Source organism: Amblyomma maculatum, chromosome 1 (assembly GCF_055883805.1).
Source record: "Amblyomma maculatum isolate TAMU_Amacu chromosome 1, ASM5588380v1, whole genome shotgun sequence".
Lineage (NCBI taxonomy): Eukaryota > Metazoa > Arthropoda > Arachnida > Ixodida > Ixodidae > Amblyomma > Amblyomma maculatum.
Window position 1 is genome coordinate 206,270,861 of NC_139344.1, and position 27,420 is coordinate 206,298,280.

Consider the following 27,420-nt stretch of genomic DNA (forward strand, 5'->3'; position numbering starts at 1 on the left):
TTCGTTGCAGTGCTACATATAATTATAATTGGTTTACAGGAAAGGAAAGGCGAAGTATCTGTCACACTTTCTCCGGCAAATGTGTTTGGACGGTACACCGCCGCTCCTGTTGCGTGGCGTTCATTGGATGCGCTCCAAGTCTCCTCCGGAATGCTGACAGCACCCCAGACTGCTGCACTCCGTTTGGCCCCAGCGGCTGGCACGCTCGGAGGATCATCCCTCTCTGTGGAAAGTACGCCGCGTTCATCAGACCTCTCCTTCTAGTCAGCCTACCATAGTGGAGGGCTACGAAATAATTTAGATCACCTGGGGATCTTTAACGTGCACAGACATCGCACAGCACACTCACGCTTCTCTGTTTTGCCTCCATCCAAACGCAACCGGCGGGGATAGGGTTCGAGACCGGGTACTCTGCCTAGAACGCCGGTGAACTTTCATGCGTTCAACGGAACACCGGTTGAGTTCGATGCAACGCTCGGTCGCCTGCAGCCAAAGCTTTCGCTCCACATTCAGCAGCGTTGCAACCCTCATGTTTTTTTTTTTTCAGTCAATGATTTCGCCTCTTCCAGGCTTAAACAAGAAAGCTAGTTTGGTGACGAAATGGTGCAGTTCAAAAAAACCAGCTGGTTCCACTTAGCTGAAGTGACCACAGCAACTTTGTTTGTGTGCGATAAACTAAAAGCGCGGATGTGACAAACATAACATTACTCAAAAGCCTATTCTAAAGCTTACGAACGTTTTTTCAAGGTTTGGTACATAGACAGGATCTATTTATTCTCTTTTCAGCCACCTCTGCATACGCCCCGAGCAGACGAAGCAGCATGGATGAGCCCATTTAATTATTTTTCGCGATTGGCTGAACAGGGCTCCTAGCTTCCACAGTGCTGCAAGCGATGTGACAGAGTATGGGCCTAGTGCGCTGGTATGGAGGCGCCACTGCTCCGGAACAAGTAGCGCCACCTCCCGCCGGCGTACCCATATGTGGTATGTCTGCTCGTCGGAGAGAGGCGGCGGAGTGAACGCGAAGTCTACTCTTCTCGGCAGAAACCTTGTTAGAAGAAAACGTTTGTCAGTCATTTCCTGCCTCCTGTCACACGCGTACATAACAGACACATGTACCATGTGTGTGTGTGTTGAAAAATGAACTAAAAGCAAAGCGAAGAAAGCCGCTACCCATTCATGCCGTCTGGTAGAAAGCCGCCGGCGCTTTGGGTGCAGCGCATCGTCGGCGCGCGAGCGCTTCTGCTGGCGGCTCTACGGGTTTTTTTCTTCTTTGAAGTAGGAATTCGGAACCCGAACAATATGGTAGTTTGAAATTAAAGACATAAATAAAACAAAAAATAAGCCAGTGTGCAATGCGCAGCACTGGCTTTTCGCTTCGGTGTCAGTGTATGTGGAAACGGCATGCTAGACCCCCCCAGAAGCGACAGCCGAGAGCTGGGCTCCGTTGGTCAATAGAAAGGCTCGAGGCTCCTTAAAAAAAAAAAAAAAAACGTCTACCCCAAGACGGCCCGAGCAGGCTGTATATAGAGATGTACCCTAAGGCGTCGGGCCTTGCGTGCACGTGCTTTTTCGGCGCTCGGCATTTCTACCGTAGTTTTTATTTTCTATTCGATGTGTCGAAACGAGTGGTGACGGTTCAGTGCGCGGAAAAACAGCCATGGCTGAGCAAACTCCACAGCGCGTGCTGTTCGGGGGATTTCGGGCGATCGGGAATGTTGAGACTTAATTTAAGAATAACTGCTTGGTGCACGGTAAGAAACTGTACGAAGCCAGCACGTGCATGGAGTGCGCGGGGAACTTCACAGTGCAGAAGGGCCCTCGGATATCTTCAGAAAATGCGTTGCCGAAATGAAAACCGCCTTCTACGACGTCAGCTTGGAGGTAAGTTTTATTCAGCCCTTTCGGCATCTCTTCACCACATATGTAATTCATTTTTTTTTGTATGTAGTTGTTGGCGAACCCACGCAATATCACGGATGCCAGTTGCGTCTGTAAGGCCGGGTGCCACTGTTAACAATGCGACACATTGCTCTCGTATGATTTCCGAAGAAACCGCAAAAAAAAACTTGATTTTCGATTGCTTCCCGATGGTTTTTTTTTTTTAATAACTATTATGACACCCATAAACACAAGAGCAGATCGAGCTGTTAGTTTAAAAGGACGTTTTCTCTTTGCGGGGAACCATGAACGTGTGGCAAGTAAGAAAGCACGCACTCCTGCAATGTGCTCCGCTCTCCATGTCGTGCTTCTCTCCACGTCAGGCTAGGCTTCCCAAAAGCGAGCGCCGAGAACAGCTGGAAACTATCATTAGGAAGTCGTTAGAAAAAAAAAAAAAGTTCCCGTTGGGCAGGAAGGCTCCGCGCTCTCTACAACACAGGCAGTGACCGAAGGCCTGCCAGCTCTGGTTACAACAACTTTTAGTAGCTGTCACAATTCTTTTAGAGCTCACGTTGGGTTCAGAAGTAAAAGAAAAAAAAAAAAAAAGAAGACCCGTTTATATTGCGTTTTTCACGTGCTGCGCGCTCTCTACAAACAGGCGATCGCTCGTGCATGCTTGAAAAAACCTAGCGTGAAGTACTGTACAAAAAAAAAAAACGTGGGAAATGCGCAGCCTTAACGAAAAGCAATGGGTGCGATATGAGATTCGAAATGACTAAGTAAGTACAGGCCCTTGTTTCAGTCGGTGTTTATTTTTTTATTCTTACGGGGACCCAAAAAGAAATCAGAACACAGCGTCGGTGCTACCCACGGTTGCGGATCCAGACAGCCGCGTTTTACAGCGGCGCCTCCCAGACGGCGCCACATGTTCGGCCAAAGCTGCAGCGCACCAGGCCCACAGTGCCTTGGCTGAAAATTTTGTGCACTACATACTTTCACCCCGCTGAGTAACAAAGTTGTGTGTCACAAACTGAATATAGAGAAACATCCTTATCAGGAGTAGATTACCGAGAGAGAAGAAACGAAAAGACATGCCGAATTACTTGTAAGACTATCGGACAAATAATTTTTAGTAAGAGAGGTGAGGTCATTTCAAATAAATTTTCTCGCTTTTGGTTGTTGAAAAAATGCAGCTAATTACCAAATACAGTTAAACTTTGTTGATAAAGTTTTGAAAAAAAAAAAAAATGCTCGGAAAACATGCATCAGAAGAAATGTGTCATCCAAACCACCTAATTCTAAAAAATGTAACTGCTGAATGAGATACACAGATGTCTAGTGACTATTTCATCAATAAAGAAAACCACCTAATTCTCAAAAATGCAACTGCTAAATGAGGCACAAAGACATCTATTGACAATTTCATTCATAAAAATGTTGATCAGCATTTCTTGGCACAATGTCTTAGCAGCTCCTTTTTTAGTGCTCAAAAACTTCAGTCCAGACTTTGCAACATGCCCTATCCACTGTAATCAGTAATGAAAGTCTGCAAAATTTATCCCTCATTTTTTTCTTCTTCATGATTCTCCCCCCTTGCACCTAGGGGAAAACCTGTGGCGGCTGACTGCCGCAGTTTTCCGTGCCAGGGTCAGTTCACTCATATGTAAGCGTGTGTTTTCAGATGCTTCACCCCTTCACGTTTGCACACCACGAAGAAACCGCTCCGTTTCTCAGAATGGAGCTCGAATTTATCCAGGTTTTTGTTATAACACATTTTTTGCGTCTATGCCGTGCGCTGGAGCATCTAGATGGATGCCCACTGACCGAAATTAAGATCCTAGGTCCCTGGCCACGGCGATCGTCTGCGGTGAAGGCCTCCCAGGCACTGCTCCGCTTTATGAAAAGCACAGGACTGATCGAAAGGCTATGATTTTTTATGTTATGTGATATGACTGTGACGTGATGTGACATGTCTGTGATGTGACTGTACTGTCTTCAACCATCCCTCTCTCACCCACAACTTTTATACCCACCTACCCTTCTCCCCCCGTGCAGGGCAGCAAACCAGTCCCTATACCAGTTAATCTTCCTGCCTTTCCTCCTCATCTTCCTCCTCCTCCTCCTTTGCGTGACGACTTGTAAGGACATTGCAAAATGAAAACCAAAATAAGAGATAAATATAAGAGAAATCCACTTGAAAATATGTACAGTACACCTCCTATCACTTCAAATTATGAAATAATAGAACTCTGCATGATCCCACTGAAAATGGCACAAGTGCTGCCCCGCCTACAAGTGGGGTGGTGATAGTTGGGGTGGTGGAGAAGCCGGAGGCTGACGCAAGCACCATAGCCAGGCTAGAGGTGAGGGTGCACAGTTGTGCCACTGCCGGCTGCAGAAGAACCTGCTCCTTTAAGCATGTTCCAGCTCCCGGTCTGCCCGCCACCATTGCCAAAAGAAACAGACTTTCTGCCTCGTGTCACCGGCACTCTATGCTATTCCTGCAACTCACACGAGAGCGATATCAGTGCCGGAATTTTGCGAGCAACCGTGTCGCAGTGATAGGTGCACACTGTTCGCTCCAAAGTCTGCATTCTTTGTCCTGTTATTTCTCGCTCTTTTTGAGCATGAACTATTGTGGTGTCACACCCAAAAAGTAAAAGCTGTGGAAACTGCTGTGTCTGCCACGTCGATGTGCCATCAGCGCTGAAACACATTGTATCGAATACAATCACTCATTGCGATTGTAGGCATTTCTTTCATGTCAGTTTGTGTTTTACTGCTACCCATTTTTGCTCAGCTCTGTCCAATTTCCATTAACTCAGCACTAGCTAAGAAATAGTGGGAAGAGCGAGCTCGTTATATCAAGGTCAACAGCCGCAGCGCATTTGTTACTGGAGTTTTCAAATACCCACACTTTAATGGGGCATTGTGGAATTGAGGAACTTTGCAATAGCAAGGAATTTGCTACACAAAGAATTAAGATATGATGCCACTTTGAAAACTTATTTTTGAAACAATAAATTGATCAAATTTTATTTCATCACACAGCTGTTTCTGAATAATTAACAAAGAAATTATTCTTCTAACTAAAAATAATTTAAAGATACAGATATAGATAATTTAAAGATTTTTCTAAACCAAAAGCTACAGTTCCGGTTTCCACATACCAAAATATATTTCCATGTTTTTGCAGTCATACTAACTTTTCAGTTATATTAATTGTTTCTAAGCATGCATGACTATTTTTGTTTGCCTTCAACAACAAAAACTTGAAAAAGAGGGATGCATGACATTTTCACCAAAAGGGTTCCATACTCTGGAGCTAAACCGGAGCGTTCCAGCGCAAACTGCAGAAGCTAACAGATTTAACCATATAAAGAAGCTGAAAGCTTGCTTGACAGGTGACCAACAGTGCATCAGGAAATGCTCACATCAGTGCACCCCAGCCACAAGAAATGCATGGAAGTAGAAAAAAAAAGAGATGAGCAGCTTCACGAGCTAAAAGAAGTAAAGACGAGACTAAGGATGACCTAAGCTACAAATATGGCCAATTTTAATCCTCCTGCACATTCCTATCCGACATATCCAGCTACATCAAATCTTATTTTTCAAAACTAAACTTTCTGCCATTTCATCTTATGCGTACATTAACTTTTGTCCCCCCCAAAATTTTTTAATGAAACATTGCACACTAGTTCTTTGTATATCAGGTTGTGCAATGTACCACAAAAAATAAAACTGCTAAGAGCTTTGTTACCATTGCATTTGTTTTAAAAACATCCATTATTGAAAACCACAGCTTTTAGTAATTCTGTCACTAGAAAACGGCCATTACAGTAAAACCTCGTTGATATGTTCCTCATTTATACGATTTCCCGTTACATACGTTCAAAATTGTGGGCAGTAAAACATCTCCCATAGAGCTGTTGACATGTTCCCTGTTCATACGATGTCCCGTTTCACAAATTTAAAATCGCAGGCAGTAAAACATCTCCCATAGAGTTACAATATTTTTTTCTCCTGGTTAACACGTTCCCGAATAACACAATTTCCAGGTTACTATGTCAGAAATTTCGACACACTGTAGTCGTATAATATGTGTTGCAACCAACTGAGCATGTGAAAAACTGATCAGCGACGATCACCTGCCATAGCTTCTTTCCTGCACTGCCTAGGTGCGACCGGGCGAAGCATCAAAAAAAAGCCAACGAGCTAACATACGAGGCGCCCATTTCTGCGGAAACATGACTTGATGAAGAGAAACACGGTGGCTTCTTTTGCTGCGTCTTAGGGGTATAGGGATGAACAATTTGATAACTACAACTACGGTGAAAGCTCTTTAATTCGAAATGGCGCCATGACCGCCACGGCGGCCTATGGTGCCAGAAGGTAGGAGTTGGCAACCTCTGAAGCTTGCAACTAAATACTCGTTAATCCGACCAACGTTAATACGGATAAGTATTCCTGTCAGCGCGGTCCCAGCCAACGTCCAAGAAAGGCTATGACGTCGGACAGCCGTTACGGGTTTCCAAATAAAATAAACCATTACGCGGGAAAACTTTTTTTTTTCTGCGACAGTCATCCATCCTTCTACCCATAAGGCATCAATGAAAGCATGCGGTCAGTCCCAATCATGACATCTGTTTTAAGCACAGTTTGCTTCAGAAATTAGAACTTTTTTTCCGGTCCTGTGAAGTTCAAATTAACGAGCTTTTACTGCATTCGCTTGCATACGAGTGGGCCGGGTCTCAGGGAAGCAGCATGAGCAAAAGCGCAGCGACTGTAAGCTATCGCGATGGCTTCTCTACGTGTCACTCGTGTAAGGGGGTGAAGCATCCTGAAACAAGGAAGCGATCCCGACTCGTCATTTCTTCTGCGAACCAGACCTGTTGCTAAATCTTTTCCCTTAGGACAACACAAATATAGACTGAATTCTGCAAGAGCTAAAAATGAAGCTGTGGATACTTCATATCTATAAATGCTAGCCTACACTTTTATGCAGTAAAGTATCAATTCTAAATGCCTTTGTACCTCACTGAGCAATTAAATTTTTTTAATATTAGGTAGTTTGGATCATACATTTTCCCTTGGCAATTAAAAAAAAAAACAACTTATCAACGAGGTTTTTAATACCGCAATTATTTTGGTTATTTGCACAGGTGATGTCTCTACATATATACCGTATTTACTCGCATAATTTGCACACTTTGTTCAATAAATTAAGGCTTCAAAAAGGGGGTGCACAAATTACGCGAAAATTTCGCAAACATGCCTTAAAAACTCACCCGCAAAAAGGATGTAACGCGCAATATATATATCCAAAAAAGTGAGGCATCATATACAAGCAAAACATTTTCCTTTATTAAGTGCACATACTTTGTCTAGTCAGAGTCGTTGCTAGAAAAACTGGATTCCGAGCCATGGCTGACATCATCGCGGCAGTCGTCACCATCGTTGCTGGCGTCCCGAATAGCGTCATCCTCGGTTCTGTCAAGCGGATGTGACAGTCCAGTTTTTTTGAAGCTGTGCTCCACAATGTTGGGAGAAACCCTGTTCCATGCTGCCAGTACTCATACACAGACCGTCTCCAAAGGAGGCCTCTTCTTTCTTCCAGTCATAGTGAGACCATTTTCCCCGCTAACCATCCACTCGACGTACAACTTCCGCACGTTGTCCTTAACGGCTTGTTAATGGAGACATCCAACGGCTGCAGAACTGATGTTGGGCCGCCTGGGATGACAGCCAGGTTGGTCTTCATCTCCTTCAACTTCTGTTTGATACTGTCGACGAGATGGCCCTTGAAGCTATCAAGGACCAACATCGATGGCAGTAGCAAAAGAGCGCCTGGTCGCTTCTCCCACACAGTGTCCAGCCAGTCGAGCATCAGTACCTGATTTATCCACCCTTTTGCGTGGACACGAACATGGATGAGTCTTTTACCTTTCCCCAATTTTGGCATCATCTTTCGCTTAAATATGACGAAGTGTGGTAGTTTGCGACCGTCAGCGGTCACTGCCAGCATTACAATGCACCATTGCTTTTCGCTGCCGGTTGTTTTCATGGCAACAGACGAAACTCCCTTTTCGCTCACCGTGATGTTGGGTGGCATGTCTAATGTCAGCCGCGTCTCGTCGGCGTTTCCGATCTGGGACATAATGAAACCTCCTGTCCTGCGCTGCGCTATCACAAAACGATGAAATGCCATTGCTTTCTCTTCGGAGTCCACAGGCAAACGCTGGCAGAGAGTTGTCCTCCGTCTCAGAGACAGGTGGTGGCGTCTCATAAAACGGGTCACCCACCCCCTGCTTGCTTTTGACGCTTCAGCTGGGATCCCTTCCTCACGTGCAATTTTCCTCACCTGGAACTGCAGCATCTCGCACAACACTGCGATCCCGGAGGCTTGATGCTTGTGAACATAACGCACAAGTTCTTCTTCAACGGTCGGGAATTTACCTTTCTTAGGTCCCCGAAATGCTCTCCTTCCCGGGCTTGCATTTATTGGCTCTGCCTTCTGCTTTCACCAGTACCGCACGTGGCTTTCATTAAGCTTGTACTGCCTGGCAGCAGCACAATTTCCATTTTCTTTAGCAAATTCAATCACCTGGAGTTTAAATTTCGCCGGATAGTTGTGGTAGCCCATTGCAACCGAACAACAATACGTCAAACCACTATGCACAACGCCGAGCCACCAACAACAAAGAGATGGACGCGGCAGATGCACAACGAGCACTACTGCACAGCAGCTTTGCTTTGGCTTGGCTTGCTTTGGCTTGGCCTTGGCAGTGCGCCGCGTTGATGCGGTCTGCTTGTGCGTTCCCGCGTGCATGCTGGCGTTTTCGCGCAATGAGGTTAAAAGGTGTTTTTTATAAATCCAGGTAATAAGTTACGGGTGCGCAAATTAAGAGAGGGCGCAAATTATGCGAGTAAATATGATAATCGCAAAAGCAGTTTTCCTTGTGGTAAGGTAAATATTAGTTATGACTGCTGGCATGGGATATACATGTTCAGTACATTTTTTTAACAATAAAGGCAAATTTAAATTTCTTTTTCCTGTGTATCTGAACACTCTGATATCAAAGAATAGAAAAGGGCACTCTTTTGTACAAACCAATAATTTCCTCTTTGTATCCGATGATAAAATTTTTTTCCCCTGAAAAGTGGCCTCATATTTTAACTGTAGTTTGAATAGATGCTGACAACAACTGTACGCAACAAAGAAAGTTTAATGCCAGTAACCCAAAGTCCTCTACTGACCCCACACTTCTTGGGACTCGCGTCACAAAGAAGTAAAACAAGCTCTCCAGTTAATGATTACTTCTGAGCAAATACAGCAACAAGCTATACAAATGCCGAGACTTGTGCGGTATAAAAACTTAAAACTATGATTGACAATCCCAAGAGAAAGAAATAAAGTCTGTCAGTACTCTTCCAGTGCAAAGAAGTGACAGCAACAACAGTATGCCAAAAATTTAAGTAATAAATTTCACAAAAGCATGAAGAGCTAACCACAAGAGTGCCACGGTTTTACCTGCAACACACACAGGGCTCCATTTTTCCCATATCCAGCCGTTGTAACGAGCTCTAGGTCCGGATCAGTGCTGTTTGCAAACTCCTCAGACAGGAATGCAGGTTCGCCCATACATATTTTTCCACATGGCCCAATATTGATGAGACTGTCACAGACCTGAAGCAATGCAAAGAAATTATTTGCTGTCACAGAGCACACGCAGACATAGCAAGTTTGCCACACCACTGCTTACCATATTTACATCCATTAAGAACATACTTTTTTTTGCCAGACAAAACATAACCAAACTTGTCCATTAATCACCCCCAGGTGATGCATGGGCTATGCCACAAAAATGGGCTGCAGACTGACCATATGGGGTTCTTAAACAACTCCACTGAAATACGTCCACCCCGGTCAGATGAAACCTGTGAGCATAGGATCAAAAGTCTAATGCTAAAGCAATTGAGCCACTATACAGGGTACTAATTTTGGACCTGCGTTTTTATGCAGGATAAAACTGACACTGGACTCAAATATCAAATAAGTTTTACAAAATTTTAGTGACTAACACAAAAGGTGCACTTATTATTTTAGTATGCTTGTTATGAGAGTATATATAGTAAGTGACCTGAAACACCTCTTCAACAATAAGGAGAAAAGCTTTGTCACTGGCACAGCACATCACAAGCAATGCTTTCCTCAAAAGAGTTTCGCCAAATGTCCTTCAAAGTTAAGTTGAAGAAATCATAGGTACAATATTTAGCCTTAATATAGTTCTGTCACCTTCCTTTCGCTTGCACAGCTGGCAGCAATGCCCTACCCTAACAAGACTGCCCCTGGTCCTCGTAACTTGTAACCCTGCTCTCAGAACTATTTTCAAAGATAGCACAAGTGATGATGTCACATGATGCCCTTCTTCAGCATTCATAAGCCACATAAAAAAGCCACTGATATAGATCATTTATACATTACCTGCGAGTAGTATAAAGTGTGCTGGACAACATACCTTACTTAGCTGACAGGCTCGTAGGCCAAAGCCTTTTAGGATGTTCACATTTCTAATCCTAATAAAGTACTCATCATCATCCCACTAAGTACACCCACTGCAGAGCAAAGTCCTCTCCCATACTTTTCAAATAACCCAGTCCTGTCCCAGCTGCATCCATATAATGCCAGCAAAGCTCCTAATCTCGTTTACCCACCTAACTATCTGCTGCCCCCTCCTATGCTTGCCTTCCCTTGGAATCCAGTCTGTCACTCCTTGTGACCCCCAGATGACTTCACATTACATGCCTTGCCCATCTCTTCTCGATTTTGACTAGAAGGTCATTAACTCGCATTTGTTCCCTGAGTCAGTCAGCATGCTTCTTGTATTTGAATGTTACACCTACCATTTCCCATTCATAGCTTTCTGCATTGTTCTCAATTTAAGCTGAACTCTCTTCGTTAGCCTCCTCATATGTGAGTACCATTAAGACACAGCTGTTATATATTTTCAGCTTGAGAGATAGTGGTAAGCTGCCATTCAACAAAGTACTACATATATATTTTTCGCCACCTTTCTGTGAGTGGCAAGATTTACCAATGCAGCCTTCACCAAAGATCACAAAAAAAAAAGGAGGGGGGGGGGGGGGGTGGAATACAATGCATCCAAGCATGAGAAGCAAAGTAGAGGTCCATCCATACCTCAAAAGTGTAAGACGTCAGTTGCTTTGTTGCCATGGTTTCACTTCCATATACTTCCAGTTCATCAGGATCAATGAGTGCAACATCAGAAGCTGAGAGAAAAGCCCAAAAAGGTTAGGTGAAAGCATGCATTAAAGGTAATAATCCTGTAAAAGATAAACTGTGACTACCCATCCAGTCACCGATGGCATCCATCCTCTTCTTTTTTGAAGGAGGGCCGTCAGTAGCCTAACAAAAATGAAATAAGCAAATATGTTGTAAACAACAAGTAGAATTATCCAAGTTCCTACCATAAAACAGCCTCCAACTGTTATGACACAAATTATCAATGAAATGCAATAGCCTGCAAGCATAAATGCTAACATAAAAACAAAGGAGGAATAAACAGGCTGTACCTCACTCTCTGTCTTCTCATCCCGTTTAGCTACTTCATCCATTTCAGCAGCCTTCTCAGTATAATGAAGCAGCAGAGAGTTCCCAAGCCGTGAGCCAAGGAAAAGGTAGCCATCTTCACAGAGGGTCATCTGTGGAAGAAAAAAAGGGCAAAAAAATTTAATCTAATCAATTACTTCATGTGATACGAAGGATAACACACTAAGGTATCCCATAAATAAGTCACAACTCACACTTGTTGTGAGTACACTGGCTGCTGCCTTGTCAAAGTAAAAGTTCCTAACACTTCTCATGCCATCATTGAAAAGCGTGAGCACGTACCTATAGAGTAAAAAGACAAACAAAAATAAACAGTGTATTATATGCTCTGTTCATGCACAGGAAACCTAAAAGGCAAGAACACCGAGGAAGCTTACAGTTCACCCCCTTTGAGAGAGAGTACCAGCCTGTCGTAGTTCAAGAAACAAGCTTGAGCACAATCCAATGATATCTTGATATTCTCTTGAGCCTCTGTTTATATATAACCACAAGAAAAATAGAATGTACACATTTTTCAATTACTGCGCCACAAAAAATGCAGACTCCTCTAAAGTGCAAGACTTACTCAATGGAAATGAAGTGCTGAAGTCAGTGAAAGAATTGAGTGACACACCGTAAGGTGGTACACTCTGGTTTAGGTAGAGCAATGAATCCACAGCCATGATAAGCACACCTCCTGAAAAATACAAGAGACGCAAATGTAATCAGCGGCAACACTATAGAAAGCATCTGACAGAATGAGAACCCTAACATTGCTTTTCCAAACTGAAGTCGAAAGAGTGAAACAAGATGCAGGCAAACCTCATTGATTTCATGCTTTCAACATTTATTTTATGTACCAAGTGCACAATGTAACAAAAAAGCAGTGTAATGCTATGACAGACTTCACAGAGATGCCAACAGCGCAAATCTGTTCTACTGTCAGTCAAAAGTCGCCAGTTACAATTCTTTCACTTGAGAAATGATGCTACCCAATCAGCTACTTCATGCCATGGCTCCTTTAGTATGCTCTCAGATGATATTCGGCTCTCAGTGAACTATCGCATCCATAAGCACGTTCATGACACACTCGCTGCATGTTTCTCTCAATTGACGATAAATGCCAACTGCTGTCATTTCATGCACAGGTAAGTTAGTGTTTGTGTGGGGTTTTCTCCCAAAGAGAGTGCACGAGCAAGTGCAGAAAACGAGTAACTCAACATTCTTGGAAGGAATGCTACCATTTTCAGGACTGAAAGAATACACTGCAGTTGTGAAATCAGCCACGGGTGAGGATGCATGAATTTTATTTTTAGCTTTTTCTAGATTGTGAAACCTCCACTTCTGGTGAGAGTGGGCTCTTTCGATTAGAATGTGGTAACATAGATACAGCCCAACGTGGCCCTACCTTTAAAAAAAATTCATAAAATGGTACCTCCTATTACAGACTATATATCTATATATATAGGAGACCTCAGAACTTAATGCACTTTGTACCTGTTATAGCGTGGTGTTGTATCATGAGTAAGACGCTCGCTATGTATTGTGTTGGCTGATCGCGTTTGTCATGTCTGCGCATGCGCTGGCAGCTCACGCAGGTATAAGACGGCGCGTGTTCTCTATGTACAGAGTTGTTGATTTGAGGCTGCGAGCTTGCCCCTCGGAATAAAGCCTCCTGTTCCTGTTGGCCTGGCGTCTGGATACAACAATTGGCGACGAGGATGAGATGATTGGCCAGGCTACTAGGATGACCAACACCGTCAGAAAGCTACCGGAGTTCCAGCCGGACAGCGGCGACTTCGAAGTGTACCTGGAACGCTTCGAGTTATTCGCTGCTGCCAACGACGTTACAGATGACAAGAAACTGCGTTTTCTTAATGGCTATAAGCGAGAAGGCCTATGTCACGCTCCGGAGCTTACTGCTGCCACAGACGCCGGCGAAGTCTTCATCCAAGGAAGTAGTAAGTGCGCTTAAGAAGCACTACGCTCCCAAACGCTCGCTTGTCACCAAATGCTATCGGTTCAACCAGCGCAGACAGGAAACCCATGAGAACATCACGGACTTTATAGTCGAATTGAAGAGGCTAGCGACAGCCTGCGAATTCGGCACGTTTCTCAGCGAGGCGTTGCGGGACCGGCTCGTCGCGGGATTGCATTCCGAAGCAATACGATGCCGACTGCTGGCCCTTCCTAACGATGAAATAACATGGGACCGAGCATTAGTTAGGCCATAGCCATGGAAGCCACGAGCCAGGACACTAAAGACATGATGCAGGATCGTCGCAAGTGGTCAGCATACACAAACCGCACTTTGTTTCTCACACACACCAAATATGCTGTCGGCGATTTCACTAGCGTAATTCGTCCAGGCCACCATTTCACCACAAGTATGAGTACGAGACCAGAGCTTTTGTAAGCTACAAAATTAAGTGAGTGACGAGTGGCAATGACCCTGTCAGAGTCCAATACAGTCGCTAATCGTTCTTTCGGACTAAGATATATCCTCGAGCTGAGAATAAATGGTCGGTCATTCGCCAGGTGACACTATCTACTGTGGTTGCTTCCTGACGCGATGGTTATTTGCCTTGTGTATAACACCTGAAAAATGGTTCAATAGATAGTTATAGCACAGCATGATCCAAAATCTGCCACCGTGACCCTGTACCTCACTCCGCCAGTGCATATGCACCAACTGGACTCGACGCTGCAGGCGGGCGTGCTGCCATCTGGCACCGTCAAGGCAACCTGGGCATTCGCAGTGGAGCATGTGGTGGCAGATCACGGTAAAGAATTGCAGATCGTATTATGCTATGACTCTTTAATCATAAAACGGCAGTCAATTTAGCATGCTTAGGCCAAATTCGAATTAGGTGTGTTAGCACTTTGGTTTTTCACATCGGCTTCGGGTCGCACATACTTATTAGCATACAGCTGTAATCCAGGACAATATGTGAAAGACCACCCAACATAGATGTAAAGCCTTGCTTTAACCAAGCTGCATGAATGCGCCTGCATTGCCTAGGACTAGCATGTTTGACTTGGAATCCAAGGGTACAGGTGGTTTCGACTGCCACCGCAAAAGTGTTGCCCAATTTGACGATGACATGTTGTCGCATGACGTTACACAGACTGCTCACCAGCCATGTCACCTGCCAACTACCACCTGCCAGAGGCATGCTCGCGAGAAGGACCAAACATACCAGCTACTCTGCCATATAGAAGGGACAAAGAGGAAGCAACAGAAGCCACAAGGAATAATAACGATGAATTTAATGAGTATGAGAGTGCATACGAGAGATCAGCAACCACAGAGTGACAAGCCCAGACAGGTGTCACATGAGAAGTCTATCGTGACCATCACTGCTCAGCTTTCCTGACTTGGGTCAGGTCAATAAACTGAAGAACCCATGCTGCCCCTAATCAATACCACTAACCTTTTCATACACATACTATTTCTTACTACAGAAAAAGATGTTAACATCTGCATATATTAGGGATCTATTTCACAAAAATAACATGAATGGCTCATAAATAATTAACACACTTGCACGTTCATGATATTGAAGCCCATTTTTTAAGAAAAAAAAAAAACATTTAAAACAATTAATTACGTCTTTTATTACCTGATGTGTCCCCAATAAAAAACTCAGACAGTAGCATTTAGAAATGCATTCCACTTCATGAGAGATGAAAAGTTGCAGCACGCTACAGCACTTCCTAGAACAATGTAGGACTGTGATGCCGATCGTTATTTTTTGTTTCCGAAAAGTGATCCCATTTACTAGAAATAAAATGGCCCTACCATTCTGTACCGCCGAGATTTCATGTAGATGAAATCATGAACCTTGTGAAGATGCCTCTAGATGATCAAAAAAATAATAAAAATGATAACAAATAATAATAAAAAAAGCCTTAAAAGGTTGTGCGCACATCGTTGATGCTATCCCACTAAACGGCTAAATTGGTGGGAATGACTAAGTACTTACCAAGTGGCCTCGGAACAGCCAGCACTCGTAGGCAGTCGAATGGAAGGTTCGTGAAAGACCAAATGACTGGATGCACCCGCTGTTGCAAGTTCAATGAAAGCGCCAGAATGCAGCAGGTGTCCTGTCGGATTGCAATTCGCCTACGAGAAACATGTGCGAGGTTTATATGCAGCTGTGACAATGCCCACTGAAGAAAAAAGAAAGAGAAATAGTAATTCGTGCATGCTAGATCTGCTGCTAAGGTGTTGCCAAAAATAGTCATAGCTTTCTTTTACTAAGGTACAGTGGGGTTGAGAGTAAGGAAGTTTCATGATCGAGTGGTCACTATCGTCCGCTGTCTTTGATGTAAAGCAATGTAGGCCCAGCGACGATTAGGGAGAAATGAACGTCAGAGCCCCGTTGTCCGCCACGCTCGCAGGCAACACCGTCGCGGTAAGCATGCGAAATCTGTGCTGTAAGCCTTATGAAATTATCATCAGCTTTCATGATGCGGCTGGGGCCAGATCTGGCCTGACAACAAGCAGCGTGAACGATGCTGCTAAGATGGGACAGGGTATATATGGCGCCTCAATATATCGGGCCACACCCTATGCAGTATGCTGCTCCTGCGTAGTGGGGTAGTACTCAAAGAATGCACACAAATGCTGTCGGATGGTACGCTACGCATTACGTATTTTATGTTTCAGTGTACATTGTATGTTGGAGCAGGCCAACTCATGTGCCTTTTGTACACGGGCGTCGACATGTACCTGAATTGAAAGGTGGTCCGATTAGACTGAAAACATAGTAGCAGCATCTACTACTACATACAGTCAAACCTCGATATAACGAACACGCATGTTACGAATTATTGAATATATCGAACTCTTCCGAAGTTATTTTGTCAAACACATGTATTTTTAACTTCTCATAGCGAACACGGTTCGGCATAAAGCGGATATTACGAACTTCGCTCAAGATAAAATCAGGGCCTTCAAGGCAGTTTACAAGAGGAAACTGATTGACACTCTTCTTGTGAAGCTTCTTATGGAGCAGGACTTGAAGGTCGACTTGCTGGGAGCATTGAAGCGGCATCGGATAGCGTGAAAGGCGAAACGATTGCCAACTACTTTCGGCACGAAGGCTTTGTTCCAGCAGAGGCCCGTGCATCAAGTGACAATGGGGATGATCCCGACGAAGCAGAAGCAGAGCTCCGCGAGCTCGATGAGCCTGGAATGATTTTTCGTGTTTTGTTGGTGTCATGCCTGCAACAATGACTGTAGAGGACTTTGTAGGCGGCGACGAAATTGCGGTGACCACGGCTGTATTGACGGACGCTGAAATCGCTGTGGAAGTTTCTGAACATCCCGCTGACGAAGCTCAGGCTGGCCATGCAGACAATGAGAACATTCCGACTTCACAAGCGCTTGCTGCATTAGATTTACTGCGCCGCCACTGCAGTGCTATTGAGAGCAGTGGGTTTGTCCTTGTTGAGTGTTTGCAAACTGTGGAACAGGGCGTGATATGGAACGCGATCAACACAAAAAAGCAGGCCGCGATAATGCAGTTCTTTGCGCGTAAATAAATGGACGTGACCCAAGTAGGCACCCTCCGAGTTGCTGTGCCTTCTCTGACTGGATTTCGCTGATCTTGCGTGTATTTTCTACGAAATTCTATATTATGAATTATGGATAGAGCGAACTATTTTCAGATTTTTTAACTGTTCGTTATAACGAGGTTGCACTGTATAGACAGCACTAATATTCTCTATTCCAACATTTGTAATTAGATGAGCTTTAACCCTTTATGAGTTCATATATTATTTCCTAGTAATGTAGGGAAACGGTTTGGTTTTTTAAGCTCCTGAAGGCCTTAGAAATGATATGAAACAAAGTTGAGGTTGATAGCATAAGTAGTTTATTAGAAAAAAGTGGGACGTATATGTCCCATTGACATATTCTGTAACTCTTGGAAGTGGGACAACACTGTCCTATTGTCTCATGAAGGCACCATCCTAGGCTCACTTACGTGCCTATTTAGTGTGAAAGGCACCAAAAGAAGTGGCACAAAGGGGCACTTTGCACACCCCGCACATGAACTTTATGCGGACCTCATTTCCTGTGGTTGAGCCCCACCTGCACCTTCGCCTTGTGGGCACTTTTTGCGGATTGTGGCCGCTGCCTGTGAATCTGATTTCATCACAGACTCCAACCATCTTCTGGCCGCTCTTTCGTCCCTCCTTGTTCTTCTAAATGGTCCAGAGCTAGCATAGTGCCTGAACATTTGTCCATTTATCGGTAGGTACCAGGCTTGATCCCCGGTGTCGCCGGGTAAACCCGGCTTCCAATTGGTACAAACTTTCCCCCGGCCGGGCGTTCGGCTCTTCTGGTGTGAATTGCTTGGAAGCAGGGGCCATGCGGATGTTGGATATCTGAGATATACATATGCATTTTTTGTTCAGAATATGTGGTAGCTGATGTTCAATCCTTTAGTAAGGAGTGGTGGTTCTTTTCTCTTGCCGTCCAAAAACAAGCCGAAACCACAAGATTGATATGTCGTTGTTGGCGTTGTACTGTATGAATGCATTGACAACAGAAGCATCGAAAATAAAATAAAATAGCCTATACCAGGACTTTTTGGAGCACCTATAAGAAGTATAGGCATTTTGCTTCTGGTCAAATTTGTCCACAGCCCCCATCGACACGTTGTAGTCTGCCAGAGCTTTTGAACAGGTGACAGCCACTGAACAACCATTGGCAAGCTTCCGCGATACTTCCACAGTTTCCGCTGGATTGTGGAAATTGGACAATAGGTGAACATCTTTAGTGTCATGCCATTGATAGGCTGTGACCTGACCTTTAGAGCGCCACAGGTATTCACCCTTCTTCAGCTTGTTGTTGCGCTTCAATTCCTCGGGCAAGTCCTTTCTGTTGGTGCGGACAGTCCCTGCAGATAGGATGCTCCTCTCAGCGAGCGCTTCCATTAGACGAGTGCAGGTAAAGTAGTAAAAAAATAGCTGCGTTCCAGGATGTACGTTTTCTGACAGAGAAGGCATGACATGTTCACCAAGGCTTTGATTGGCCGGTCTTTGTGCGTTCTTCCCCTCATACACCTCGAACTGAAGCAAATATCCTGTCTTTGAGTCTGCCCTGCACCAGACTTTATAACCCCTCTTTATGGGCTTCATGGGAAGATACTGTTTCATACTCGATCTTCCTTTGAAAGCAACCATGCTCTCATCAATGGTCTGGTGAGATGACGGCGTATATTCTTCCTGATATTTCTTGTTGAGTTTATCGATGAGGGGACAAAGTTTTGCAAGTCGGTCGTAGCAGTCTTCCCCTCTCTTCTTCTCTTTGCTTGGGTCGTTTAGCCGAAGCGAGTTCAGGATGTACTGAAAGCACTTGAAGGACATCACTTTGGAGATTTCTTTGCAGCTGGAAAGGGGGTCTCGGCTCCAGTAGTGATAGATGTGGTGTCATGGTGTCACGCTCATCAGAAGCAGCATCCAAAATAAGCGCGCAGCTTCTCTTTTGTCAGTACCACCCATTTCTTAGGGTATTTTTGCGCTCCGGCACGATTTGTGTGCTCTAAAAACATTTGGAACACTTCTTCATCAAAGTACAAATCAAAACAGTCGGCTGCGCGCACCAGAGGCTTTACTGAAAACTGAGGGTCCCATGACTTTGGAATCTCAAACTGGATCTGCGGTTAATTTGTAGTCCAGCTGTCGCCAACTTCATCTTCTAGTACATCTACTTCGTGATCCAGGTTGACTGTTTCGAGCCTGCTTTTTTTTTCTTTTCTTTGAAACTGTTGGTCGGCGTTCCTTTCGTTTGCTGCTTGATGGGCCGGCTTCGTTTTAATTTTCATTGGTACTCGAATCTGGTGGTGCAAGCTGCGGCACAAACTCTTCCTCGCTACTCACAGCCTCATCCTCACTGGTTTCGGACTCATCTGGAAGGCTGAAGAAGAGTTCCAGCGCCTCTTCGCGTGTGAGAGAGTCCACTGCAATTTCATACAGGCAGTTAGGCTTAGCAATATAAGCTGACGATTTTAGAATACCCTGGCCATAACGCAACTGTTGCACGTCCCGCTGCCGAGATTTTCAAAACGCTGACACAAACACATGCACAAAACATTCCACTGAATAGGCAGAAAAGGAAAATCTTACCATTCATGCCGAAATGTCGAGGATCTAGAAGGACGGGCGCGAAAATTCCGAGTTCTACAATCAAACAAACAAACTTTTCAACTTTAGTATCAGAGGGGCTATCTGTGAAAGTTCTTCAAAAACATCAGCAGAGATATCTTCACACATCCACAATAGATGGCAGCACAATGCTGTGGCACTGCATTTGAATGGATTTGATTTCTAATGCATTTTAGTCAGAGCAAAAAGTGGGACGATTCTGTCTCGTTATCCCACAAAGGATTAACAGAACTACCGTGAGCATCTTCCCCTACAAATAATGCAACAGAAAAGGCAAAAGTGAAACGAGTGTCCTTACATGCATCGGCTAGAAGAGAAGAACAAAAGAACAAAATGCAATATTGTGAGTGTGCCAACACAAAAAAGGGCAATGCACATGCATTCTGTCGTACCTACCCTGCCCATGTCCTCAAGGGCTCATACAATATGAGCAATGTGGGTTCATAATAGCCATGCAGAAACTGCATGTCGATGACGTTGTTCACCTTCTCTTCCAATTCTGTCAGAAGCACTGGGTACCAGTCCAATAAAGGAGGTTTGCTTGAATAGGAAAAATGAGACACCCTCAGGTCAATACCAGTCACACATAAGTTATCTAAATTAAAAGCCTGCTCAGGTTTTAACCAATGTGCCCGATACATATTCTTTGGAAACCTCAACAAGAGTACAGAACGAGGCAATTAATCTGAAAACGGCAATTGTAAACACGCATAAAAAGATCCTTAGACATATGCAAGAGCATGTACAAGCCAACAGAAAGCTCTCTCTCCTCTGACAGTGCACAGTAAACTCTCATTAATTCACACTTTTGCCACTGAAAGTATAGCGGAGGCAATGTTCAAATTCAAGCATATAATACTAGAGATGGCAATGGTTATTTAAGGAATCAGAGAAAATGTTTAAGTAATCAAAAGTTCAAACTACCGAATGGACATGAAAAATCATCCGAAAATGCTTGCATAAGAGTTGTTTTATCTGATCAGGTGTTCATGATGGTTGTCTGCATTTGAGATGAAACTCAAGTGAGAACCCAGAAATGTGGCGCAGCAAACACAATCACAAGAGTAGAAAACACAACACAGGCGCTCACTACCAACTGTAATATGGAACTGAACACATACTTCTTCTTCACCACGTACTAGAAGACTGGGAAGCGTGCCGTATCTGGGCAGAGAGCGGGTCGTTTCAGCGATAAAAGCCACGAGAAGGTGCTGCGTGCAAGAGGAGTGCTACGAGTACAAGGCAGACAGCTTGGTGAGCAGTCTCCATCGCCACAATTTGTGTTGTATTTTCCATCACGGCGCAATATTTGATGTGGTTACAAAGGCACTGATTTGAAAATTTTGCTGCTTAGATATCGTAAGTTCCACCTAATACATCACACCATGGTGTTCATGTCCAGATTGTAGTTCTCTAGAATTGTGGCTCCTAGTCGCAAAATAAAAAATGTGCACGTACAGGAGAACAACTGGGACCAGCGTAATAATATGGAATGCAGTTAAGCTGCTGTGAAAAAGCATGCAATTTTGTGAACCTATAGTGGCAATTTGATTACTCACATTTTTATGTATAACGCCGTTTTCCCGGGCTTTGCAGCCAGGGTAACCGCGTGCAAGTGAATTTGCGCATTTTGCACACTTTGCATGTTGACACAGTTATACCCAGCTATACTCTAACCATCTAACTACCACGATGTTACCTGTAAACAGTGTCCCATACGTGGAGAGAGAGAGGAATGGTTAATAAAAAAATATAATGTTTTGTCAGGATGTGCATGGTATACAGTTATCAGCACGAGATATATAAATGTGATTTTCAGCTAGCTTATAAAGCATCAAAACGACAAATGGTGAGATACATTCTGTGATATAACTCTCCCGATATATTTGCAACATTGTCTAATAGCTACGAGCTGAAAAAGAGCCCATTTAAATATACTACAATTTCATATTTATCATATTTATCAATTTTATTGAGCATTAAAGTGATGATATTACAATGTGATATTTGCAGTTTTTAACATTAGCTTAACATTCCACTGTAACCTGTAACAATATTGCAACCCATTAAATTATTTTGATAATTTTCTAATGCTGACTGCCACAAATTTTCCTTTGGCTCGAGTGGATGCTTGTGCGCCTGTGCTGAATTAAACACTTCAGAGCTGTAGCTCCCTTTCTGGGGCTGTTCAATGTTGTGAAATGCTGTTCTAACACTTCTCGTAATAAGCATCATCCTGCCAGTAAATTCTCATGATCGACATCGAACAAAACTGTCGATCTTCTCTTTTGATGCACTGCAATAAGCTTTATGTCAATCGGCTCCCAGCGGAATGTGATACAATTGAAGATTGCGCTTCTTTGCATGAGCGGTCATAGCTACTAGAGCATACTATAAAACGCGCTTCTGATCCCACTGTCTCTTTGCTGATCTCTTCAGTTCACACTTCACTATGACACGCCACCAAAACAATGCGAGTCGCAAGGAACGTCAACACTAAACGACTTGCACAGGCATATCGAACCTACTATAGCTATAGCTTGTGTGAGGCTGTGCCTCCGTCTGCTTTTCCAGTTTGTGTTGGAAGCTTCTACCATCGCTTGCCGCATGTCCGCTAGGAGAAAATGAGAGGGGGGGGGGGGGGAGAGGTGACAGGAGTCCATGTGGGGCTTTAGTCTGTACGGTGGTGGGGCATGTATTACATGTATTAAAGTGCATTCAGGGAAGATTTCTTTGACTTCTTTTTTCCTTAGCACACTGAAAATGGGTTGCTTGGTTTGGTTTGTGGGGTTTAACGTCCCAAAGCGACTCAGGCTACGAGAGACGCCGTAGTGGAGGACTCCGGAAATTTCGACCACCTGGGGTTCTTTAACATGCACTGACATCGCACAGCACACGGACGCCTCGCTTTTCGCCACCACCGAAGAGCGGCCGCCGAGGCCGGGATTCGATCCCGCACCCTTGGGAACAGTAGTCGAGCGCCATAACCACTGCGCCACCCCAGCGGGGCGGAAATGGGTTGTTGTAATCCCAGTAGCCTTCTGGGACCCAATGAGGAAAACAGAAGGGGAGTGATGATGCAACAGACATGGACAGGTGCTGATGGAGACAGCTTTAGAGGGTGTCCCATTAGGTAATGAGCGAAATCGAGCAAACAGATTCTGCTGTTTGAAAGTATCATCACTGCACGAGGGTGAGAAGTTCTTGCTAGTGCGTATATGCTTACAATAGATTTGTAATCTGGTTTTACAGCCATTATTTGATCAGCATCCAATTCAAAACAGAAAAATCTTAATGCTCATTTGGTTCGGTTTGGTTTGTGGGGTTTAACGTCTCGAAGAGACTCGGGCTATGAGAGACGCCGTAGTGGAGGGCTTCAGAGTAATTATGACCACCTGGGGTTCTTTAACGTGCACTGACATCGCACAGCACATGGGCGCCTTGCTTTTCGCCTCCATCAAAAAGCGGCTGCCGAAGCCAGGATTCGATCCCGCATCCTTGGGAACAGTAGTCGAGCACCGTAACCACCGCACCACCCCAGCAGGGCCCTAATGCTCATTTTGCAACAAACTACTAATGCTTGCGATGTGATGGTATCAGCGAGGAAATAAACTGTACTGGAATGGGAAGTAAAGTTCTCTCATCGAAGAAAACTATGTGTAATTGTTGTTTCAAACGCTTTACAACACCAAATAGGAATTAATGAAAATGTTTACGTAAAAGAACCACATATTCATGCGAATCGATCATGATTTCGAAATTCAAGAGTAGCAAACTAGGTTGGGCTTTCATGCTAATTCATTCTTTGCTCAAATCTTAACCCTTTCCTGCCCGCACCTATTCCAATCGATAGCCTGCTATCGATGGTTTCACGATTACAATTTTCCTGCTTTCAAAGCGCTTCTCGATAAGTGGCGTCATCCAGTGGGAAATAGAAGAACCCTTCTTTCAGCTTCACTTTTGTTTTTATTTTTTCCGCCGTGCCGCGCCCGCCCACGTGGTCTCTGGAGTCGGGTAATCGGCTCTCTTTGTTTACATTATAGAGTTGACGTCGTCTGCTGCTGCTGCGCGGAAACGGCGCATTTCCACGGAAGTTGATGCATTTAAGAGCTCGTTTCTGGATGTGAACAGCAGCAGTGATGACTCGGAAAACGAATTCAGCCCTTCAGACTTTAGCACTGACAGCGAAACTGCATCAAACCGACCCGGAATATCAACAACCATGTCCGAAAAGTTTCGCAATCGGCCCCGAAAAGTTCCACTTTTGTTGTGCGCCGATCGGAAAATATCAGTGCTCTGAATGTCACAACTGTTACCTGCAGGGTGCCGTCTTTCGGGCGGGATTACTTGCTGCTGGCAGCGCAGATAGTCGTGTTTTCCGCTAGAAGACAGCCAGGTGTCGACCTCGACTATTGTTTTCTTTTCTAACTCAGCAAACACTTTACACAGAAAGCTAGAATTTGCTGCAACATTGCATTGGTCCCTGTTGTAAAAAATGCATATGTTGAAAATGTTTTATGTTTTATATGTGTAAAGAAACTCTGATGCTTTTGTATACTTTTTTTTTCCTTAAATTTTTTTTTTTCATCACTCACGCAATAAATATGTTGATTGTCACTAAACCATTGTTAAGAGGAATTCCTCCTCTACAATTTAATACTAGACAGCCCTGTACCAAGCAAGGTTTCTTAACCCTTTCGCTGTCGGGCGTTTCTGGCCGTGACGCACCCCTAGTGTCAGCTTGGTTTCAGGGAACTAGCATATCTGGGAACGAGCATAGAGATTTATTTTGGATTATGATTGCTATACAAATAACATAGTCAACGGGATATGCACATTTCAGTGTTTTGTAGGTGTTGTTAATTAAAATCATCATTATCAGCCTGATTATAAATTAGATAAATGAGAATAATATTAAGAAAAAAAACTGCTCGTTACTTCTCTAGAGACCAAATCCGAGCTTGACACTCGTGTTTATAATCAAAAGACCAAAACAGCCATTGCTCCAGTCCGAAGTCGAAGGTCCTGCGCGGTCAGCTATCCGAAAGTAACTGCACGCACGGAGGGCATACTTTCGGTAGCCCGCACAACGGAGATAAACGGCACGCTGTGAAATTAAGATGACAGAGAGAGATGGACAGAGGGTAAAACAGCCTCCTTTTCTGCTGCTAGCCGCAAGCAAGAGCGCGGCAAGAGAGAGTGAAAGCACCGATCTAGTCATGTGTCGAGAGAAGGCAACGGCGCGAGCCCTTGAACGGGAGGCATCGTAGCAGACACGCCAACAGAATAAAAATAAAAACCTGCAAACCTGTGGAATATGGCAGAACAACCCTTGAACCTGTAACCACACGCACGCGCCGCGAAAGGAGCGTGCCGCAAGATCGCTTAGCGCGATAGAGTAGCGCGCACGGACCGACCGCGCCCCGCAGCAAAGAAGGTGGCGGGGGTGTGCGCTGTCGCTCCACACTCGTCAGTATATACGTATCAACACAACGCGGGGCGAAAATACGAACTTGTAGAAAGATTTGACAGATGACGCAGCCTGTCCAAACGCACCAGCTTCGCGCTCAAGCGCGATGTTTTGAATGCACGATAGAAACCGTACCAGTACTTCGGTGACACTGTGGGGGCGAAGCGCGAGAACGTACCGGTACGTTTGTGACAGCGAAAAGGTTAAAGGAAAAAATATATATTAATGACACCGCCCAAAGACCACCACTTTTCCCGCGGGCAGGAGAGTTAACAGAGTGGTACCAAGTGTGCTGTAGAAATGATTTTGTTGTTTACAAAAATGTCAATCCAGCCAACATGCCCTCGGAAAAGTGGCCGGCGGTATTTTTACTCAAAGTAACATTTAACATCAACATGAGCAAACTTTAATATTACCTTTTTAGCCAGTAAACTTCCTCAAAATAGAAAACAAATTATTTTTTTTTTGTCATATACCCCAAATAAGGTTCACATCGATGGGCCGCAGCGGAGCATCAAATACGGATCACGCTTTTTTTCATGAGCGGTCACTGCTGTTGCACAATACCAAGCGCATGCAGCCTCTCTTGTCACGTCATCTATCCGGCTTTCTCTGCAGTTAATAATCCATCATGGCCTGACCACAAAACAATATGACACAGCAGAAAACAATGCACAAAACGAAGTACAGAGGCCAACACTGCATGTTTTTCCTCCATGCCACGAACAAAGCGGCAACTCTCCTCTCTCCCTGTGACCTCTATGGTTTTCATTGCTCAAGGCTGACAACTCGCCCCATTGCTCTAAGATGGCACACTTCCCAGTTCTAGTACACTATAATGTGGATGCAGGCGAAAGATATATTCATAGACCTTAGAAAAGCATTACATCATCCCAAAATAGAAAAAAAAACAGTGACGTGCCAAGCAGCATCCGAAATGGCACGACAAGCCGATGGGCACGACTGATCCCAGCCGTGAGATGGCGTGAAGTTAAGGAAAATGAAATAAACTATGGGATTGAGCTTATATTTCGAATACGGTGAACTTCCAATTGTTGCCGAGCCTGCCAGAGCGCGCAAGAAGTGCGTGGGCACTTTTCCATGCAATTCAGGTGTGGAGAGCTCTCTATTTCAGTGCTTGCTGGCTGCGCAGTTCGTACCTCAGCTTGATCCCCTGTCCCAACTGACGAGCACCAGACGTCATAGACTTACATGGATGTCAGGCGAGACCATGCTCTTGGTTCGAATTATCCATAATTCCGAATTAATGGATGTCAAATAAACCATATTTTACTGTATTCTGCATTTTCAAAGTCAGCAGGAAAACCTTTTGTAGTGTATGATTCGCAATCTGAAATGTCTGTCATAGCAGCCACAATGCTAACACCCCTCCAAGAATTAGGACAGAGTTCCAGGAATCTAAGCAGCTTTACAATATAGATGCTTGACCAAATGTAGAAAATTATGAAATTTAGGTATGTTAGGCCCTTTCTCAACAATAATTTGTACACCAAGAAGCTATGGCATAAATTACTGCCAGTACCACTAGGTCAAAAAAGAGCATATCCACACCTTCTGATGCCTTTCAAGTGCCAAAGAACATAAATAGTGCAAGTAAATAAATTAACGTAAAAGATTTTCCCGCACCATAACATAAAACATTTTCAAACACTATAAGACATACTTTCCAAAGGCGATGGCAGGGTCTGCTTCTTCGGTAGCTGCATCCTTTCGAAAAGGAATAATTGCTACTGTGCGGCTGTAGACCAGCATGGCTGCACAGCGATTACATGGGTCTACACGGATCATGGGCAGCTGTGCAGTCTGCACATAGCCAGCCTAAAGAAAATAAAATAAAGCAGCTTATCAACAACACTACAAGCAGTTTACCATTATTACATCAGAAAAGCCAGCCATTCATTCAGAAATAAAAATTAACTTTCTGTAACCTTCTACTATAAGAATTTTTGATAAATACAAGCAATTTTGAAGAATTTAGCAGCTTGTTAACACCATTTTTCCAAAGTCAAGAAATTAATTAGTGACGATGCCTCAAATCTTTTTTTTTAATGGATTAAACACAATAAATATGTCTGCAGACTGCCCACACACCAAATGCATCTAGGTAATAGATAAGGGCACACCTACTCTCAACAGGGCTGCAAGAAACACGCCTCCCAACTAGGATAAGTGCAACTTTTGCAAAATGCTCATGACCAGTCATACACATGCTGCCAAGAGCGAGGAAAAAAAGCACCTTGATGGCCAAACAATGCATCTA

At 44.1% G+C, this 27,420-nt stretch overlaps 1 protein-coding gene and 1 pseudogene across 2 annotated transcripts in view; one reads left to right on the forward strand and one right to left on the reverse strand.

The window, feature by feature from the left end:
• The window catches only part of Cpsf160 (cleavage and polyadenylation specificity factor subunit 1), a 100,849-nt gene that overhangs the window by 61,194 nt on the left and 12,235 nt on the right, over positions 1-27,420 (reverse strand). Inside the window, exons 5-15 of one of the 2 annotated variants that reach the window (XM_084590090.1) lie at positions 26,824-26,978; positions 20,066-20,209; positions 19,631-19,684; positions 15,478-15,617; positions 12,078-12,188; positions 11,890-11,983; positions 11,707-11,794; positions 11,476-11,604; positions 11,251-11,308; positions 11,081-11,172; positions 9,413-9,568 (exon numbers count right to left, since the gene is read on the reverse strand). In XM_084590090.1, the coding sequence (XP_084446216.1) occupies positions 9,413-9,568; positions 11,081-11,172; positions 11,251-11,308; positions 11,476-11,604; positions 11,707-11,794; positions 11,890-11,983; positions 12,078-12,188; positions 15,478-15,617; positions 19,631-19,684; positions 20,066-20,209; positions 26,824-26,978 (1,221 nt within the window). The remainder of the gene's footprint in view (positions 1-9,412; positions 9,569-11,080; positions 11,173-11,250; positions 11,309-11,475; positions 11,605-11,706; positions 11,795-11,889; positions 11,984-12,077; positions 12,189-15,477; positions 15,618-19,630; positions 19,685-20,065; positions 20,210-26,823; positions 26,979-27,420) is intronic. The other variant, XM_084590091.1, reaches the window with a different exon arrangement.
• LOC146205425 (uncharacterized) lies at positions 13,239-14,807 on the forward strand (annotated as a pseudogene).